The sequence below is a fragment of the Canis aureus genome, chromosome 33 (assembly GCF_053574225.1).
Source record: "Canis aureus isolate CA01 chromosome 33, VMU_Caureus_v.1.0, whole genome shotgun sequence".
NCBI lineage: Eukaryota > Metazoa > Chordata > Mammalia > Carnivora > Canidae > Canis > Canis aureus.
Window position 1 is genome coordinate 28,804,989 of NC_135643.1, and position 19,040 is coordinate 28,824,028.

General features: G+C 43.8%; 1 protein-coding gene across 1 annotated transcript in view; it reads left to right on the forward strand.

The window, feature by feature from the left end:
• Positions 1–775: 775 nt before the first annotated feature.
• Positions 776–19,040, forward strand: part of HADH (hydroxyacyl-CoA dehydrogenase) — a 45,596-nt gene continuing 27,331 nt past the window's right edge. The window contains exon 1 of the mRNA XM_077882252.1: positions 776–1,007. Coding sequence (XP_077738378.1) covers positions 876–1,007 — 132 coding nt within the window. The 5' untranslated portion in view covers positions 776–875. The remainder of the gene's footprint in view (positions 1,008–19,040) is intronic.

Sequence of the window (19,040 nt, forward strand, 5' to 3'; positions counted from 1 at the left end):
TGTTCGGATGGTGTGTTTGGGGGTTCTTATTATAATATTCTATATTACTAAAGTAGAGTAACCAGAAATTATTCACACGAATGGGAAGATTGAGCTAATTGGTATCCAAATCTTCCATTATTTGGAAATACATTCTTTCCCCATGCTTTCCATATTTACGTGTAACTTCACAACGTCTGCTTTTTGACCTTCCACGGTCCACTTCCACCGCACCGATGGGTGTCTGACGTTGCAATGGGAGGTCAACTCCCTTTTCCTCCCGCGGGCCTGCTCTCTGCATTGGAACTCGCGGGCCGTTAGACGTTTGTTTTGGGTGTGAGCAGTCCGTTTCTCCGTTTTAGCAGAAACAATCAATGCTCAGCACATTAAAATAATCCCTACAGCCAAATAGCACGTATTCATTCAGCGCCGCAATATGCACGAGCATCAAAGACGAGGATTTAACCAGGCGGCCGCACGTACTGGGTCTCAGCAGCGGCTGCAGACTCTCCCGAGGAGAGGCCCGCAGGGCGCGAGGGCCCAGGCCCCGCCCCCGCCCCGCCCCCGCCCCGCCCCCGCGCTCAGCCCACCTCCCGGGCCCCGCCCCCCGCCGCCGCGACCACGCCCCCTTCCCCGCCCGTAGGTGTAGCCGTGCCAGACCACGTGGGCCCGGAAGCCGCGCTCGGACGTTCGAACGCGGTCCCCGGCGGGCGCGGGCCAATGGGCGGGGCGCACCTCGAGTCTCCACCCCCGCCGTCCGTGACGTCACCGAGCGCGCGGGCGCGCGGGGCGGAGGGGCGGGCCGGGCCTCCGCCCCCAGAGGTCAGCTCCTCGCTAGTCCCTGCGCCGCGGAGAGCTCCGCTGGGTCTCGTCGTCGCCGCCTTTGTGTACGCAGCATGGCTTTCGTTACCCGCCAGTTCGTGCGCTCCGTGTCCTCCTCGTCCACTGCCTCGGCCTCGGCGAAGAAGATCATCGTCAAGCACGTGACGGTTATCGGCGGCGGGCTGATGGGCGCCGGCATCGCCCAGGTGAGCCGCCGGGCGGCCGGCGTACCCGGCTCGAGGTCGCTGCGCGCGGCTGGGGCGGGCGCTGGCCAGCGGACGGGCGGCGCGGGCGCCGGGGCAAAGGCCACCCGCCCCTCGCGGCGCGGTTGAAAAGCCTCGAGTCTGGGCCTGAGTCTCGTCCGCCCCCCCCAAGAACCCGTGTTCTTGGCTTGAGCCCCAGCCCCCTGGTCTCTGGCTCCGCACTTCGGGAGCGGGCGGTGCAGGCGCAGAGGATACTGAGGAGTAACGTGCGCGCTCGCCGCTCGGCTGAGACCGAGTTTGCTTCCAGAGGCCTGGACTGCGATCAGTTAGTTTTGTTTCTGCTAGTTTGGTATGAGTCTTTGTCCGAGCTGTTTGCTGCTCTCCTAAACGAGCTCTCTTTCCCGCCCCCGTCTTGTGTTTCCTTTTGCTTGTGGGTTGGCAAGAAGAAAAATAGTCCTCGTTTTGGTAGCACTTTGTAAAGTTACCGAGTTGGAGCTTTGCGAGGCCCTGGAACGGCTCCCGCTGCGAGCGCCTTGGCTGGGCAACTTTGACCTATTCCCCTCGGTGCAGAAAACAGCGCGGTTTAAGGTCTGGGAGTGTGGGAGTAAGGTGGCTGAGAGCCCAGGAGGAGGCTCTGAGCTCGTTGTTCATCTTCAGGACTCTGCCCTGTGCCACCTGAGCTGGGCTACGGAGTCGGTTGTGCAACTGATTATCTGGATACTGTGATACTTGTATTTTTATTTATTTATTTATTTTCAGCGGTTACCTTCCCGGTCGTATTGGACGACTGTGATTTTCTTTTTTATTTTATTTTTTTATTTATTTATGATAGTCACACAGAGAGAGAGAGAGAGGCAGAGACACAGGCAGAGGGAGAAGCAGGCTCCATGCACCGGGAGCCCGACGTGGGATTCGATCCCGGGTCTCCAGGATCGCGCCCTGGGCCAAAGGCAGGTGCCAAACCGCTGCGCCACCCAGGGATCCCCTGACTGTGATTTTCTTAGCTGATTTTATTCTTAGCGTTTCAGCCCTTTGCAATTTACGTTGTTGAGACGGGAGGCGGTTATAAACAAGTGTTTCTTAAGAGAGTACTCTAGGGCAGTGGCTACAATCAAGAAGGTTTAATTTTTTTCAGTGTCTGTTTGCAGCCAAATCCACACTTCTGTGCTTGCTTTTTATTTATTTATTTATTTTTAAAGATTTTATTTATTTATTCATGAGAGACAGAGAGAGAGAAGCAGAGGCACAGGCAGAGGGAGAAACAGGCTCCATGGACCGGGAGCCCGACGTGGGACTCGATCCCGGGACTCTAGGATTATGCCCTGGGCCGAAGGCAGGCGCTAAACCACTGAGCCACCCAGGGATACCCCTATGCTTGCTTTTTAAAGAAATCTTTTGGGGCGCCTGGGTGGTTCAGGGGGTTAAGTCTGACTCTTGAGTTCAGTGCAGGTCATGATCTTGGGGTTGTGGGGTCCAGCCCCGCCTTGCACTGAGTGAAGAGCCTGCTTAGGATTCTCTCCCTCTCTCCCTCTCTCTCTCTCTCTCAAAAACAAACAAAAACTTTTATTACTGTCTTAATTCTCCCTCCCTGCATGTTTTTTGCAGCATATTAATTGCATTTTCTCTTAAAATTAGTATTTAAACAATTTTTTTAAAGATTTTATATATTTATTCACAAGAGACACACACAGAGAGAGAGAGGCAGAGACACAGGCAGAGGGAGAAGCGGGCTCCATGCAGGGAGCCTGACGCGGGACTCAATCCCGCATCTCCAGGATCACGCCCTGGGCTAAAGGCGGCGCTAAGCCACTGAGCCACCAGGGCTGCCCCAAATTAGTATTTTTTAAATATTTTTTTTAATTTTTTACTTATTTATGATAGTCACACAGAGAGAGGCAGAGACATAGGCAGAGGGAGAAGCAGGCTCCATGCACCGGGAGCCCAACGTGGGATTCGATCCTGGGTCTCCAGGATGGCGCCCTGGGCCAAAGGCAGGCGCCAAACCGCTGCGCCACCCAGGGATCCCAAAATTAGTATTTTTAAAAAATATTTTTATTCATCTGACTTCTGACAGTCTCTCATTTCTATCTTCTGAGATCATGTTTTTGGCCATACATTGATTGCCCTTTTTGTTGTGTGGATGCCCTGGCTGCTAGATTATGGTTTCCTGTAACCTGTGTTACATCTGAAGAGGAGTAAGTCCCTTTAACCTGAAAGTTCCACATATTAGACTACATGATACTCAGAGCTTAGCTTGGGCACACTTACATACTTCCTGCTCCACCAGACTCTCCCAAGGCTATGAGAGCAAGATTTATTCTAGGCAGATGTAAAATAATGCACTGGTTTAAAAACACTTAAACAACATCTTGGTGACAAGTTATTAGGGCTTTAAGCCTCCAGTAACAATATAGGAAATGAACAGTACCTTGAAGTCATCAATGGAAGAGGATTAGGAGTAGTGTGAAAAGCATTGCCTCAACTTTTGTACAAAGTCGGATTGCTTCCAGTGTCTGGAAGGCTGCAACCATTATTGGGATACCATGAAAAAGGGTGTTATGTTGCATGAAAAAGCACAGAGGTAGCACCTAAAATGATGGGTATGGTAATGGTGCGTTCACTTGAGAAAGGAGTGGGGAGAAATGACTGACATTGGTGGGAACACATACTTGGGGGTCCAATCCTTGAGTAGTTGGAGCAGGGAGTGCCTTTTCAAAGTTGAGGGGGAAGAGTGTTATTTACCCCTCTGGTTGGAAACATAATGGAATTGTCATTCTGAAAGTTGATAAAGACCAGAACTCTAGGGTAGCTGGCTGGCTCATTCAGAGGAGCCTGTGACTCTTGATCTTGGGTTTGTGAGTTCGAGCCCCATATTGGTTGTGAGGCCCAGGGGAAAAAAATAAAAGACCAGAAATCTAAGTAGTGAACTTTCATAAGGAACACAGTTCCATTCTCACATGGTTTTAAAGAGCCTCACCAACTTCAGGTGACAACTTTAATCCTGGGGAGGGAAACCGTGCTTTCCTGTAGAACATCTCTGTGTGCCACTGTCAGCCAGTTGGTTGGGTTCACTGATGTTTTGGGATGGTTTAGCTGATCTGTTTTTGCATTTCACCCTGAAGCATGCAATTCTAGCAGTATCACTTCATTCTTTGTGCCCCTTAATCTACGGTTTTTGGCATAGGGTAAAGTTATTTTGCTTATTGAGTGCCACTGATGAATAAGTTGATGTGTTTTGAACATAGATTGGCTCCAGTTCATTATGGGGAATTGGATGATTTTTATGTTGGCTCTGCTTCATATGCTGGCTCTGTTAACATGGGAAAGTTACTTAACTGGCTCTGTTAACATATGAAATTTACTTAACCTATGGCTTCAGTTTACTTATTTCTAAAGTTGGACTAAGTACTAGTGTGGTAGGAGTATGGAGAGGATTGAATGAATTAGTATATGTCAGGCACTTAGCACAGTGTCTGACACCGAATAAGAGCTCACAAAATGTTCTCTGCCCTTACAATTATTATCTTCATTGCAGTAATCCTTGTCCATTTGTCCTCCTCCCCTGGTCTCCACACCTAACTCTGATTGTTGCTGCAGAGGTGGGACTGTAATATTTAGATGGAGAATACTGGTCATGATTTTGTTGCAACATGTTTTTTTTTTATTTTTATTTTTTTAATATTTTTTTTTCAATTTTTATTTATTTATGATAGTCACAGAGAGAGAGAGAGAGAGACAGAGAGGCAGAGACACAGGCCAAGGGAGAAGCAGGCTCCATGCACTGGGAGCCCGATGTGGGATTCGATCCCGGGTCCCCAGGATCGCGCCCTGGGCCAAAGGCAGGCGCCAAACTGCTGCGCCACCCAGAGATCCCTGTTGCAACATGTTTAATCTTGAACACAAATGCCAGTTGATACTGTGCTTTGTTTGCTCATGGATCTCTGAAAAGAAGGAAGGCACCTTTTATCCTCGCCCTCCCCACCCCCAACCCGTCATAAATCCTCAGTGAAGCCTTAAAAACACAAGCACAAACTAGCATCTAAGCTATGCATTTATCTTCACTCTTCTGAACTCTTTCTGAGGTAGTTTTAATTTTATTCAGGGTGTAGCTCTATTTACAATTTTAATTTTTTGTAAAATTAATCATTTTGCCATATGTTCCAATTCATGCTGAGTGGGATAAAAAAAATTTTTTTTTGAATATGTTTTTTGGGAGCCTGACACATTTCTCAAGCAATTTAGCAGTTTCAGATAAGTGAGGTTTGTGCTTCATTACATTTGATCAGAGCACAGGCCATTTGTACATTTGTATTCTCTAAGAGCATCTACTTTGCCTGTCATTTTTTTGTTTGTTTAAAATTAAAAAAAAAAATCCCTTAGACTGCAGGTTAATATTTAGTAAGGTTAACTTGTGTGTTTATCCATTACAGACTTTTGACATGGTTCTGATTACCAACTTAGCTTTGACCAGATACTTAGGCCAGCAAAGAAGCTTATAGCATTAAATGACCCTTGAGGAAGGGCAGGTTGTTTTTTGTTCTGTAAAGGAGGGGAGAAAAGGAAGAAAAGTACTAGCTGTGCATTTCTTCAATTTATTGAAAGATTCCTTTCTGAACTTTGTTTTGTTCGTTGCCTATTTTTTCATCTGAGGAGCCCAGAGAGCCCATAGCTTTCATTAAGTTACTGGGAGTGTGGGGTTGGGGGAAGCCTATGGGCTCCCTGAAAATGGACATTTCAGAAGCTGAATTCCTCAGGGCTCCTGGTACAACCTTCGTTTTAGTGCAGTATATTTCTTTGAGGAAATGAGAAAGTTTGCAAGGGGTTCGGGGCCTGATTCTTCTCACCCAAAGCCTTTTTTGTTCCCCTTAAAAAGCAAAAAGGACACATTTCTTCTGGGGAAGGCTCTTTAGACAATTAAAACAAAGTTGGGGTATGGTGGGGGAGAGCATTCTAAGCTACAGATGAATGTTTCCTCAACATCTGTGTTACTTTGTGATGCTTAATAAGGACTCAAGTGGACCTGAGAGTTTTTTTTCCTCCCCAGCCACTCTTCTCTGCCCCCAGTCCTGAGTTTTCTGATATTGAATGAAAGAGTGGTCACCAAAAAAAAAAAAAAAAAAAAAAGAGCGGTCACAATTGCCCAATGTTAATGTTGTTTACCTCTATTCTTCTTCTTCTTCTTTTTTTTTTTTTTTGCTACAGTGAATACATCTCTGTTAAACTGTTCTTGAAAACAGTGCAGTGGCCTGGGAAAAGTTTCAGGATCACAGGAGACTGGAACAGTTACCTGGCTGTAAGCTCTCCTTTTGAGTGTTCTTTCTGGAGGGGATGTTTTTTTGTTTTTGTTTTTAAAGATTTTATTTATTTATTTATGAGAGACGCAGAGAGAGAGAGAGAGAGAGAGGCAGAGACACAGAGACACAGGCAGAGGGAGAAGCAGGCTCCATACAGGGAGCCCGATGCGGGACTCGATCCTGGGTCTCCAGGATCACACCCTGGGCTGAAGGTGGTGAGGCACCCGGGCTGCCCGGCGATGTTTTTATTCAGGTTAACTCCCTCCTTAAGGGTATAGGATGCATTCGTCATGAAGCTCTTCCCTCGGTCCCTGTGCTGTTGCTCACTTCTTTGCCGGGCTCTTGTCTGAGCTTCATCCATGTACTGGGACAGCAAAACCAGCCCTTGTCAGCATATTAGTCATTGGGGCTGGAGCTAATGTAGAAGAGGTGGGGCTAATAGACAAAAAAGAATGCTAAAGAATATGTTTGGACATTGTAGAGCAGAAATGGCACCTCAGTCAGGTTTTGGGTGTTCTCTACCATGTCCTAGATCCAGCCTCGCTGTTACCTGCCCCTTGCTTGAGTTTTTTGTTTTTTTTTTTTTAATTTTTATTTATTTATGATAGTCACAGAGAGAGAGAGGCAGAGACACAGGCAGAGGGAGAAGCAGGCTCCATGCACCGGGAGCCCGACGTGGGATTCGATCCCGGGTCTCCAGGATCGCGCCCTGGGCCAAAGGCAGGCGCCAAACTGCTGCGCCACCCAGGGATCCCTTGCTTGAGTTTCTAATTTCCTTCCCCCCCACTTCTGTTTCTCCCCGTATCTGCCTCAGGCACACTCCTCACTGCCTAGCTGTCCTAGGACCACAGGGGCCTTACACTGCTCTTCACCCTGCATCTGCCTGAGGTATATTAACAACGCAATTTCTGGTGAGTGGTGGTGTAACACTTGAAAGTGAGCAGAGTATATGAGGTGCCTCCCAGAGCTTAGCACCCAGCCCTACCTACCTGTCCTTGCTATAGGAACCTTAGGTGAGTCATTTAACCCATCTCTGCCTCTTTTATCTGCAGACAAGGATACTTGCCTCACGGTGCTGTGAGAGCTAAATGCCCAAAGAGCCCAAGAGACCTAACCAGCATGTTCAGTGGGAACTGTTCAGTAAATGTTGCTTTCACGTAGACTTGTGAGATCAATCCGGCGATGATTTCTCTAATTCTAGATTCTCTTCACTGTCTTTGAAGAGGTTTGATCCCTGAAGCCGAGGTAACCACAGTTCTGCCCTCACCCCTGGCCTCCACTATGTTGTGGAGAGAAGTGTGGTCTCCCTGGGCAAAGGGGTTTTTACAGGCATCTGGAATCAACAGATAAAAGGTTGACCTTTCCTTAGCTCTAGATTCAAAGTTAGAATCATTCCCTGGTGATCTCTCTTTGGCTGCTCTGATGCCATTTTCTGCCGAGAATAGACTCAATCTCACTTGCCAAGACTTAATTATTTATCATGTTCCCTTCCTTTGTCCCCTCCAGCTTTCCCTGGGACTTTTCCTCCCTCTGTCATTACCACACTTGTTCTTCAGCCACGTATACTCTGAAGATGGGGTCATGGTCAGAGTCTCCTCTGTGCCATAAAAGGCTCTGAGGCTTTCCTCTGTGAGGAGTGTTCTTTTCCCTGTGCTCCCCTTTGTAATTCCTGGACCCGGCATTGATACTTGAATTGTTGTGGGAGCCTCTTACTTGGACCTTTTTCAGCAAACCTCCCCCCCAACCTGTCCCCCGTCCCGCCATTGTAGCAAACATTGCCATACTAATCTTCCTAGAGAGCAGTTTGGATTTGGAACTGTCTCTTCTACTCAGAAAGTATTCCTCATGGCAACATCTCAGAGAAATACTTAAATATAACCAAGAGTTTGTTGATGCTAGTGACACGTCCAGTTATACCTTCTTGGGGTTGCTGAGAGATGGGAGGAGAGAGTCCTGGGAGAGGAGTTATTTTTCTCTACATTACCAACTCCAGATGCTTATTGAATTTTCAAAAAAAAATTTTCTTTTGACAGACTTCTCATCTGAAGATGGAAGTGAATTTCTTTAGCTTTTTAGAAATACTTTTTGAAATATAAAAATCTAAGTAAAAAAAAATTAAGCTAGCTAATGAATTAAACTGTTTTAAGAACAAACCAGCTGGTTATGGTGGCAGTGGTAGTTGAAAGCCTCAACGGAATGCCTTTTTTGATTGTCGAAGTTAGTGAAGACAACAACTGCTGAAGGCAGAGTTGAAGGAATTGCACAATCAGAGATAATCATAAACCCAGAGTTGCCAGCTCTGAGAAACACATCTGATTTATGACTTTTTCCCTCCCTGGATCAAATCATGAGCTCAAGGGCAGACCTTGATGCAAAGAACAGCAACCTCTGGGGTACAGTCAGCGTCATGAGCACTAACTCAGTGCACTTATTCTGGGAATTGGAAGGAAGTCAGAATAGTTTTCTGAGAGAATGTACAGCTGATAACACACAGTCCTCCTGTAGTGTAGGGGCACATGGGACAGCTCACTGTACTAGTTGATGTAGTTCTCACAAATTTACCATTCAGGTTATGTTTCAGAGAAGCTGCTTCAAATCTGGTGATGTGTTTGCAAAAATATATAAATCCAGCATGCTTCTGCTTGGCATGTTTACTTGGCCCTGTGGCCGGAGTACTCAGAGGCTTTTGAAAGTGTGCTATTCACCTGGCCTATTTTTACAGCTCTGAAGCACCCTTGTCTAAAAATATTTCTCCCTGGCTAAGCCTGCCTTCCACCAAGGCTAGGGAAGTCATGGAGCTATGAGGACATAGCCCTCAAATAAATTTTTTCCATTACAGATTGTCCTCAAGGGCTTACAGTGAATGGGTACTGTAATATAAAACAAGAGCTTTAAATGGGTTGTTTAAATTGTAGTCACTCAAGGTAAAGTGCCAGAAAGAGCTCTCCTTATTATAAAAATAACATGTCTATCGGAGGGGAGAAAAAAGACCTTTTTGTGTTCTGTTTCTCCACTACTATCTCCTTCTCAGAAAGTTGGGACCAACTTGGGTGGTATTGTTGCATTATGCAAGAAGGAATGTGGTTTCTTTGCATCCATGACACATGAAATGCTTTTCTGAGTAAGAGCCTTTGGTAATATAATGATTTTCACACTGAGGGAGGCCCTCAGGCACACGGATGAAAAGAACCCTGGACTTTCAGGAGATCTGATCTCATCTTGGCGTTCCAAGATGCTCAGTCAGTACTTCCTGAGGACCCAGCAGCTAGGTCGGGTCTTGGTGCTCAGTGAACAGAGACGAACGACATTTTTTTTGACAGGAGCCTGCTGTAGGAAAGTAGGGAAGCCAGCGTTGTTGTCTTAACAGTGGTGAGGGTGTACAGGGGTATTATAGGAGCACCAGAGGGATACTCAGCCCAGGGCCAAAGAAGATCTTGCGGCGTAAGATCTGGAAAAGTAATCTCACTTAGTATCTGTGATATCCAGTACTTGGTATGTGTGATGATACTCAGACTTAGTGAGGAGAGGTTGAGGAGAAGGTGTGGACAGTGCAGAGGCCAGGAGATGAGACAGTAGTAGATGTGGAGGCTATAGGCCTTGCTGTGGTGTTGGGGTGTTAGGCATTAGTGAACAGTGTGTCTGGAGAGGAGGTGAATCTCCATCCTGGAGGGCTTTGCATGCCATACGTAGGAACTTAAGTTTTATTCTTTGGTCACTGGGTTCCATTGAAGAGTTTGATGGAGTAAGTATTATAGACAGAAGTACCTTTCATGGAATTACATTGTGGGTAGATCACTACTGCCTGTATGTGATCTTAAGTGAATAGTTTTTCAACTTTAGTTCTATTTCTTTCCTCAGTAAAATGAAAGTGTTGTGTTGGGTTAGAACAAAGGTCTTTTTTTTAATTGTAAATATATACATAATGTGAACTATAATTTTTGCCATTTTTAAATTGCAGGTATTCCCCGCTTTCCAAGAACTTGCTTTACACCACTTTGCTTTTACAAAAGATCTACATTAGTCCCTGTTTTTGGTAATTGAAAAAAACGCATGGTGGATTTTATTTTTATGAAAACAGGTGAAAAGCCAAAAAAGCACTCAGCATTTGTTTGGCAGTGAGCCATTACAGAGGCAACACACACTGTAAACAGCTTCTTCCCTGGGAACTACACTTAGCTTCAAGGCATCACAGCTTTGAACTGTGTCTCTGAGCATCTGTGTTTTATCTAAATTTATTTTGTGTATCCATTGGCAAGATGTGTCCTAAGGTATCAGAAAAGCATAAGAGGGGTTATTTTTTGGGTCTGAGGAGGCTCAAAATTTTTCCATATAAATTAATGGTAATTGCTTCTTTGTTTTACATCATTTTGGCTTACACAAGTTTTCATAAGAGTGCTCTACTTCGAGATAGTATCGCCAGGGAAACCTGTATGCAATTCAATGGCATTTAGATCTCTACAAAAGATGGTTTTGTTGCAAAACCATCACCATCATCTATCTCCAGAGCTCTGCATCTTACAAAACTGAAGTTCTGTACCCACTGAATGATAACTTCTCTTCACCCTTCCCCAGCCCTTAGAACCAGACATCTATTTTCTATCTCTGAATTTGACTGTTCTAGGTACATAAATGGAACCATACAGTATTCTTTTGTGACTAGCTTATTTCACTTAGTATTATATCTTCAAGGTTCATTCATATTGTACCATGTGTCAGAGTTTCCTTCTTTTCTAGGGAATAATAGTTCAGTGGAATATTTTTAAATGGAATAATGTATATACTGTATTTTGTCTATCCATTTATCTGTCTTGGGATACTTGGGTTACTTCCACTTTTTGGTTATTGTGAGTAATGCTGCCATGAATATAGGTATACAGAGGAATAACAAGGGCTATTGGAAGTCCTTGCTTTCAGTTCTTTTGGGTATATACCTAGAAGTAGAATTGCTGGATAATATGTAATTATCTTTAAGTTTTTTGAGGAATTGCAATGATGTATTCCACAGCAGCTGCAACATTTTACATTCTCATCAGCAGTGTGCAAGGGTGCCAGTTTCTCCATATCTTTGCCAATATTTATTTTCTGTTTTGTTTTGTTTTTCTAATAGCCATCCTAATGGATGTGAATAGATTAGAGGTTTTTACACTAAAGACTGATGGACTTTAAGGGTTCTATGAATCTCCTTGGTGGTTCGCAAACTTCCTTTCCCTAACCTCTGTTTTATATATTGCTCTTCTGTATGTATTCCCATAAAGGAGGATTTTATGGTTAAAGAAGTTTGAAAGTCACTACACTGAACGATCTTTAGAGTATCTTTCTGCTCTAAAAATCAATGGTCTTGGTTTCTGTGGCTAATAAATGTGAATAAATGCTTTTGCTGATCCCTGACCTTGCAATAGTTGAGAAGCTAAGGTGCCTTAGTTTGCCCAGTGGGATAAAGGAGAAACCTGTGTTGGAGGGAGTGAGCTTGTGTGTCTGTGGCCATCCTTGACCTGGCTTACACATGTGCCCCTCACAAATGGTCACAAATACTACAGGGTTTGTATGCCTCTAGCCTTGCCTATAGCTTCTTTGATAAAAAGGTACAAGATGTAGTCATATCCTGGAAGAAATTAAGCATAAGTTCATTTTTGAAATCACAGGGTACTCATACTGCACAGCAGTTGTCCTTCAGTTCCCCTTTTGCCTGATATCTTAACCACCGGTGCCAGTAAACAGTTAATCTGCTTGCCAAAATGACAGAGACTGTTGGAGCAGTTTTTCCCCTTGGTAATTGACTAAAGGACTCTGGTTATTAGCTCTTTTTGTTGTTATTGTTACTGTACTTTTCAAAGTAGTGTGATTTTTCATAATTCTGAAATAACTTGAAAGTTACATAAAATGTATTCCAGTTTCTAGTTATAATCATGACTGTTTTTCTTTTTCAAGTTTTTTTGAATTCCAGTTAGCATACAGTGTAATATTAGTTTCAGGTGTAGAATTTAGTGATTTGTCACTTACATACAACACCTGATGCCCGTCACAAGTGCCCTCCTTAATAATGATCATGCATCTAACCCATCCCCTGCCACCTCCCCCCAATAACCCTGTTTGTTCTCTATAATTAAGACACTCTTTCCTGGTTTACCTTTCTTCCCCCTCCACCATGTTCAGCTGTTTTGATTTTTAAATTCCACATATGAGTAAAATTATACAATATTTGTCTTTCTCTGACTCATTTTGTTTAGCATTATACTCACTAGCTCCATCTGTCTTTGCAAATGGCAAGATTTCATTCTGTTTTTATGGCTAAGTAATATTCCATTAAACACCCCCACACACAGACACACCCACCCCACTTCTGTCAATTCATCAGTTGATGGAGATTTTGACAGTGCTGTTATAAACATTGGTGTGCATTACCTCCCTTTGAATCTGTATTTTTATGTCCTTTGGGTAAATACCTAGTAGTGCAATTGCTGGATCATAGAGTACTATTTTTTACTTTTTGAGGAAACTTCATACTGTTTTCCAAACTGGCTGCACCAGTTTGCATTCCCACCAACAGGGTACAGGAGTTCCCTTTTCTCCAAATCCTTGCCAACATCTGTTGTTTCTTGTGTTAACTTTAGCCACTCTGTATAGTCATGACTTCTTGAGAACTTTGCCTTAAGATAATTTACAAGCTAAGGCTTTTTAGAAAGAAATCTGTCACTCGTGTTCTTTTCACAAATACTAATAAGTGTCTTGCATGTGCTGGGTATTGGGGAGGGTAAAAGGCAATATGTGGTTGGTGCTCTTGAGGAGCTCATTGTCCAGAGAAGGAAATACAAGCATGAACAACTAATTAATAAAGACAGATAGATTGCCTTTTTGTCATATCTGGAATGTGACCTGATACAGATGAAAGTTTTGGTTTAAATACCTTAAGGTAAGGGGTGCCTGGGTGGCTCAGTTGTCTCCCTCTCCCTCCACCGCTCCCCCTACTCATGCTCGCTTGTGCACGTGCATGCTCCCTCTAAAATAAGTAAGTAAATCTTAAATACCTTAAGGTAAGACTTTTAAATATATAAGATATGATCTGATCTATCTGATGCATCTTCTATGGTAAGGAAAAAGCGACATTTAAAAAGTATATGTATAAGGGCATCTGGGTGGTTCAGTCAGTTAAGCATATGACTCTTGATTTTGGTTCAGGTCATGATCTCAGGGTTGTGAGATCAAGCCCCAAGTCTCGCTCCATTCTGGGAGTGGAGCCTGCTTAAGAGTCTCTCCCTCTGCACCTTCCCACCCCTACCCCCAGCTTGCATGCTGTCTCTTAAAAAAAAGAAAAAAAGGCATATGTAATATTGTACTACATATGTGTATATGAAATTTTATATTTACTGGAAATATTTTTATTTTTTAAAATATTTATTTATTTATTCATTCATTCATTCATTCATTCATGATAGAGAGACAGAGAGAGAGAGAGGCAGAGACACAGGAGGAGGGAGAAGCAGGCTCCATGCTGGGAGCCCGACGTGGGACCTGATCCCGGGACTCCAGGATCCTGCCCTGGGCCAAAGGCAGACGCCAAACTGCTGAGCCACCCAGGGATCCCTGGAAATATTTTTAAAAGATTTTTTTTTATTCAGAGAGAGAGAGAGAGTGAGTGGAGAGACAGAATCTCAAGCAGCTCCATGCTAAGTATGGAGCCTGATACGGGTCATAATCTCAAGACCCTGATACCTGAACCGAAATCAGGAGTCAGACACTTAACTGTCTGAGCCACCCAGACGCCCTTACTGGAAATTCTGGTTGGACTACAGATGGAGTGTGCCAGAACCACCCTGTGTTGGTATTGGGGTAACAGCAAATTCAGACTCTGAAGTGGATGATGCAACAGCTCTTTTGAGAAGGTCTCTAGGTATTATGATGAGATCATCATTAAAAGTTGGTGTTGCTCAACTTTTCCTTATCTAATTTATCTTATTTTTCACATTTGGAATTTCTTCCACATACTGGTTGGTTAGTGACTATTATTCTGAACTATGTGAGATTTTTACAACATAAAATAGCCTATGACCAATTTGTTTTTGATTTATCTGTTGTGTTCATATCCTGATGATTGCATTGCCTTTACAAAACAGAGCAGCGGTTGATAACTCATGGCTTACAGCAGCTCTGTGTTTTTTCATTCAATGTTTGGAGTCCTACATGAAAGATATTTTGTATCTGTAAATTAGTAGAAGTGCCAAGAAGGTTAAAGGTTGGGAAAGTTTTCACCAATGGAGAAATAGTCTCTGTGTTGAATTATAAAAGATGATTGGCGTCCCCCAAGCAGTAGTTAGGGAGAGGGGGCATCATGGTGGAGGGAAACACCTGCGCTGGGGTATGAACCAGTGAAATGGTACGGAGGAGGAAGAAGTGTGGTGTGGCTGGAGAAGAGTACAGGTTCAGGTTACTATACTCCAAAGCATTTAGTACTTAGCAGTTATTTAGGGGACAGCCACCATGTGCAAGGTTTGTGATAAATACCGGAAGACATAAAGAAAAAATCAGTTTCTGCCTTAAGGAACTTCAATCCAGGCACAGAGATTGCTAGACAAAGATCCAAATGACAGTTTACTTTGGTATAAAGTAGTAGAGTAAGACCAGTAAAAATCTAGCTCTGAGGTTTCAAAACAAAAAAGAGCACATTCATTTGGAAAAAGGCTCCATGAAGATGGTAGCATTTGAAGTGGGTCTTGAATAATGGGTAGGATTTTCTTGGACAGTAATTAAGGGTTGAGATTAAGAAAAAAAGTGTTGTAGAGCAAATTGTGACCGACAGAAGAATGGTACCATTAATGAAGGTCAAAGAGAACTGGTTTTAGGGTCAAGATGGTAACTGGGGACAGAATGTTAGTTGTAGGCACAGGTGGAATTATGAGAATGTTTGAGATTCCAGAAGAAAAAGAGAGACAGAAAAAGAATATTGAAAGCAGAACCTTGAAAGATACCTTTGTTTAGAGGCTGAGAAGATTGAGAAGTCAATATGGCCAATAGGAGCAGAGATAAGAAATAGAGAAAGAAATTGAAGAGAGAGTTTAAAAAATAAGCCGTAGTTGGCCGAGTATAGGGCTCTGGAAAAAGTAAAGGATGAAGTCAAAGAACAGGTATTGGCTTTAGCAATTAGAAGACCACAGATAAGTTAGCTGTAATTTCGTACAGCAGTGGTGATGGAGTAAACCATACTCCTAGGGTTTAGGAACTGCATGGCTGGAGAGAAGGTGGAAGCACCAAGTGTGGTGACCAGAGTGGCAGCTAACAAGCATCATTGCACTTTCTGTGTGCCCAGCATTGGTCTAAGCACTTGGAATGCATTTGCTTCTTTAATCGTCACGGCAGTCCAGTGAGATGGATACGGTGTTATCCCTCATGACACATCAGGAAACCATAAATAGGCTGAAGAACTTGCCTGAAGTCATGCAGTGAGTGGCTAAGCCAGGATTTAAACCTAGGAAGTCCAGTTCTAAACCTTGTGTTCTGTATGCTGCTCTGACGCCCAGTAGTTGAAGGATTTTGGTGGTGAAGTGAAGGCCAGCATTAGGCAGTTAAGGCAGTTTGCAGGTGCTCCCTCCCCACTTTTTTTTTTTTAAGTTTTATTTATTTATTTTAGAGAGAATGCAAGAGTGCATGCGTGCACACCTGGGGTGGGGGGGCAGGGAGAATCTCTAGCAGACAGACACCCTGCTGAGCCAGGAGCCCGATGTGGCCTCAGTCCCACAGCCCTGAGATCATGATCTGAGCCAAAACCAAGAGTTGGATGCTTCACTGACTAAGCCTTACTTTCTTTTTAAATGAAGAAAGATCCCAGTCTTTTTGTAAAAATGGAAGGACATAGAAAGGAAAACCTGAAATTGAAAACCAGAAAGGACACAAGTCTTGGGATGAGAAGGTATAAAAACACAAGCAAAATAAAATGATTTACCTTAGGAGGCTGTACCTGGATCCAGTTTAGGCTTCAGACTGTCAAACAAGGTGGAAGGGAGGTCCTAAAGTAAAAATGATACGCTCCTGTGACATGCCAGGTACCATTTTGGGTGTTTAACATGCATTAACTCATTTAATCCTCTCAACAACCTTGTTGCCCTGTTTTTCCCTAGATCAGGAGATGGCCCATAGAGGTCATGGAATGTTTCCCATCTCACAGCTGGGAATGGAGTTCCAGGTGGACTAGCTCTTGCCCAGCTCAGAATGGTCTTGACTGTTCCCCTTAGACCCAGCCATGCCTTTTGTGTCAAGAATAGCCAGCATGTGAGCTCCAGATGCAGACAGCCCTACCTTCAAATCCTAGTCATCTCCAGACCATCAGCTTGCTTATTGTTAAAATGCCCAAGGCTCTTATGAAGATGCAATTGGGTAATTTATAAGTGAAAGCTCTCTGAGAGCAGGGAATTTGTTTTGTTCACTACCTCATCCCAGAGTCTGGAAGAGGCACAAACAACATAGGTATTGAGTTAGTGGTAGGCAGTAGTTTAAGGAATGAATGGAAATGTGGCCAGCATGGTGCTTGAAATGGTAGTTCCCTCCATTCATAGGGGAGCGCAGGTGTTGGGGAGGGGATCAAGAATGCTCATTTCTAAGAAGCCAAGTGTTTTTGTCTGTGACTTGGTCATTTGTTGAAAGCATTTTTTAATAATCCTACATTTTTCACCCAGACCATTCTCAAAGGCTTTCCCACTGTGCAGATTGTTTGTGTACCCCAGTACAATTATTTCGCTTCCAAGAGCAACACAGCAGTCTTGTTCTGCTCTTAGCCTTCAAACCAGAGTGTAACTGAAAGCCATGAATGAAGACCTCACCGCTTTCATTGGGAAAGAGTAACTGGAAAGCCACAACCATGAACCACCGTATCAATCATAGGAGAGAAGTGTGCCTCAGCAGCAGTTAGGTATGATTCTTATAAGAAAGAGAGGCTAGATGGGAAAGAGATCTTAAAGTCAAAAGAAGAAGCTAAAAGAACTGTGTAGGATGACCTTAGGAGTTATGAGTTTCACACTTTTAGACCTGGGTGGTTAGTGGAGGAAGAAACATGAACCCATGGAGACTTTTTGACTTGCACTTTAAGAAAATGAAACAAACATCTGTTAAGGTTGGGAGAGATGAATTTAAAGTGGGGAGACTCATTTGGGAGGCTTTTGCTGTTGAAGAATGTGCCCCTACACTACTAGTGTATTATTTTGTGGGACTGAAAGAGGAATGCTGTTGAACCCCAAGTGTCAACAGTTTCTTTTTTTTTTTTTTTTTTAAGATTTTATTTATGAGAGACACACGGGGCGGGGGGTGGGGGTGGGGTGGGGGAGAGGCAGAGGGAGAAGCAGGCTCCATGCAGGGAGCCCCACGTGGGACTGGATCCCGAGTCTCCAAGATCAAGCCCTGGGCTGAAGGCAGTCACTAAACTGCTGAGCCACCCAGGGATCCCTTTGTTTCAGTTTAAAGGTGTAGCACTTTTTTTTTTTTAATTTGTAACTTTTTTTTATACACTTCTTCTTAATATTAGATATTATGATTCCAGAAAGGTTAGATGAGGTCATTGTTTTTCAAACTAAAGTCATTATGAAAAGAGGATTTTGAGGCTCTGAAAAGAAGTGGGAGAATAGAATGGTTACTAGAAGTTGGTAAAGATGTAAGCGCTCTGAATGCTGAAGAACTGAGCCTCCCAGCAGTTAGCAGAACGCTCAAGATATAGATACTTATATTGCATAGATCCTGTCTTGGGATCAGTAATTCACTGTGGGAGTAGTAGTAGCTGCATAATGAATTTTCCTGTTCTAAATGTCAAAAAAAATAATTTTATATGCTCTTTTATTACAGATTTTAATCTCATAAATTGCCTTCAAGAGAATAAACTATAAAACTATAAAGTGACACCTTATTAAAATTGGCATTTGATACTTGAGAATTGATTAAATAAATGAGATAGGATAGGCCTGATGTGTGGCACATAGGAAGTGCTCTAAAACTGTAGTTGTTACTAGGGATGGAAAAACCTCTGTGGACTCAGGTTTCGGCTTGTTGTGGAGTTTCTCAAGGGATTTCTTCCCTAGGGAACTCAGTGGTTTGAGGAGATAGTTGGCAACCCAGAAGGGCTGGGGTGGGTGGGGATAGGAACCAGGGTAGATAAGTTCTTTATTTTAGAGTGACACTTTAGCACTTGGGCTGCACATATTAGGATCATCTGAGGGAGTTTCTTTTGTGTGTGTGCTCCTGAGTTCTCGCTCTAAAATAAATAAATCTTAAAAGGGAAGGGCGCCTGAGAGCGCACAGTTAAACATCTCTTTTTTTTTTTTTTTCATTTATTTATTTATGATAGAGAGAGGGGGGGGGCGGGGGGCAGAGACACAGGAGGAGGGAGAAGCAGGCTCCATGCCGGGAGCCTGATGTGGGACTCGATCCCGGGGCTCCAGGGTCGCGCCCTGGGCCAAAGGCAGGCGCCAAACCGCTGAGCCACCCAGGGATCCCCCTAAACATCTAACTCTTGGTTTTGGCTCAGGTCATAATCTCAGTGCCTTCAGACTAAATAAATTAGGGTATCTGCAGATGAGGTTCGGACGTTGGTTGGTTTAAATATTCCCCAGCTGATTTTAATCTGTGACCAGATTTGAGCACAGATCTTAGAGCATCAGAATCAACAGGAAGGCTTTGCTAAAATTCTGGCCCCAACCCGTAGTTTGTATATTGGGTTGGGAGTGGAGTCTGAGAATTTGCATTTCTAACACCTCCCCAGATGAGGTTG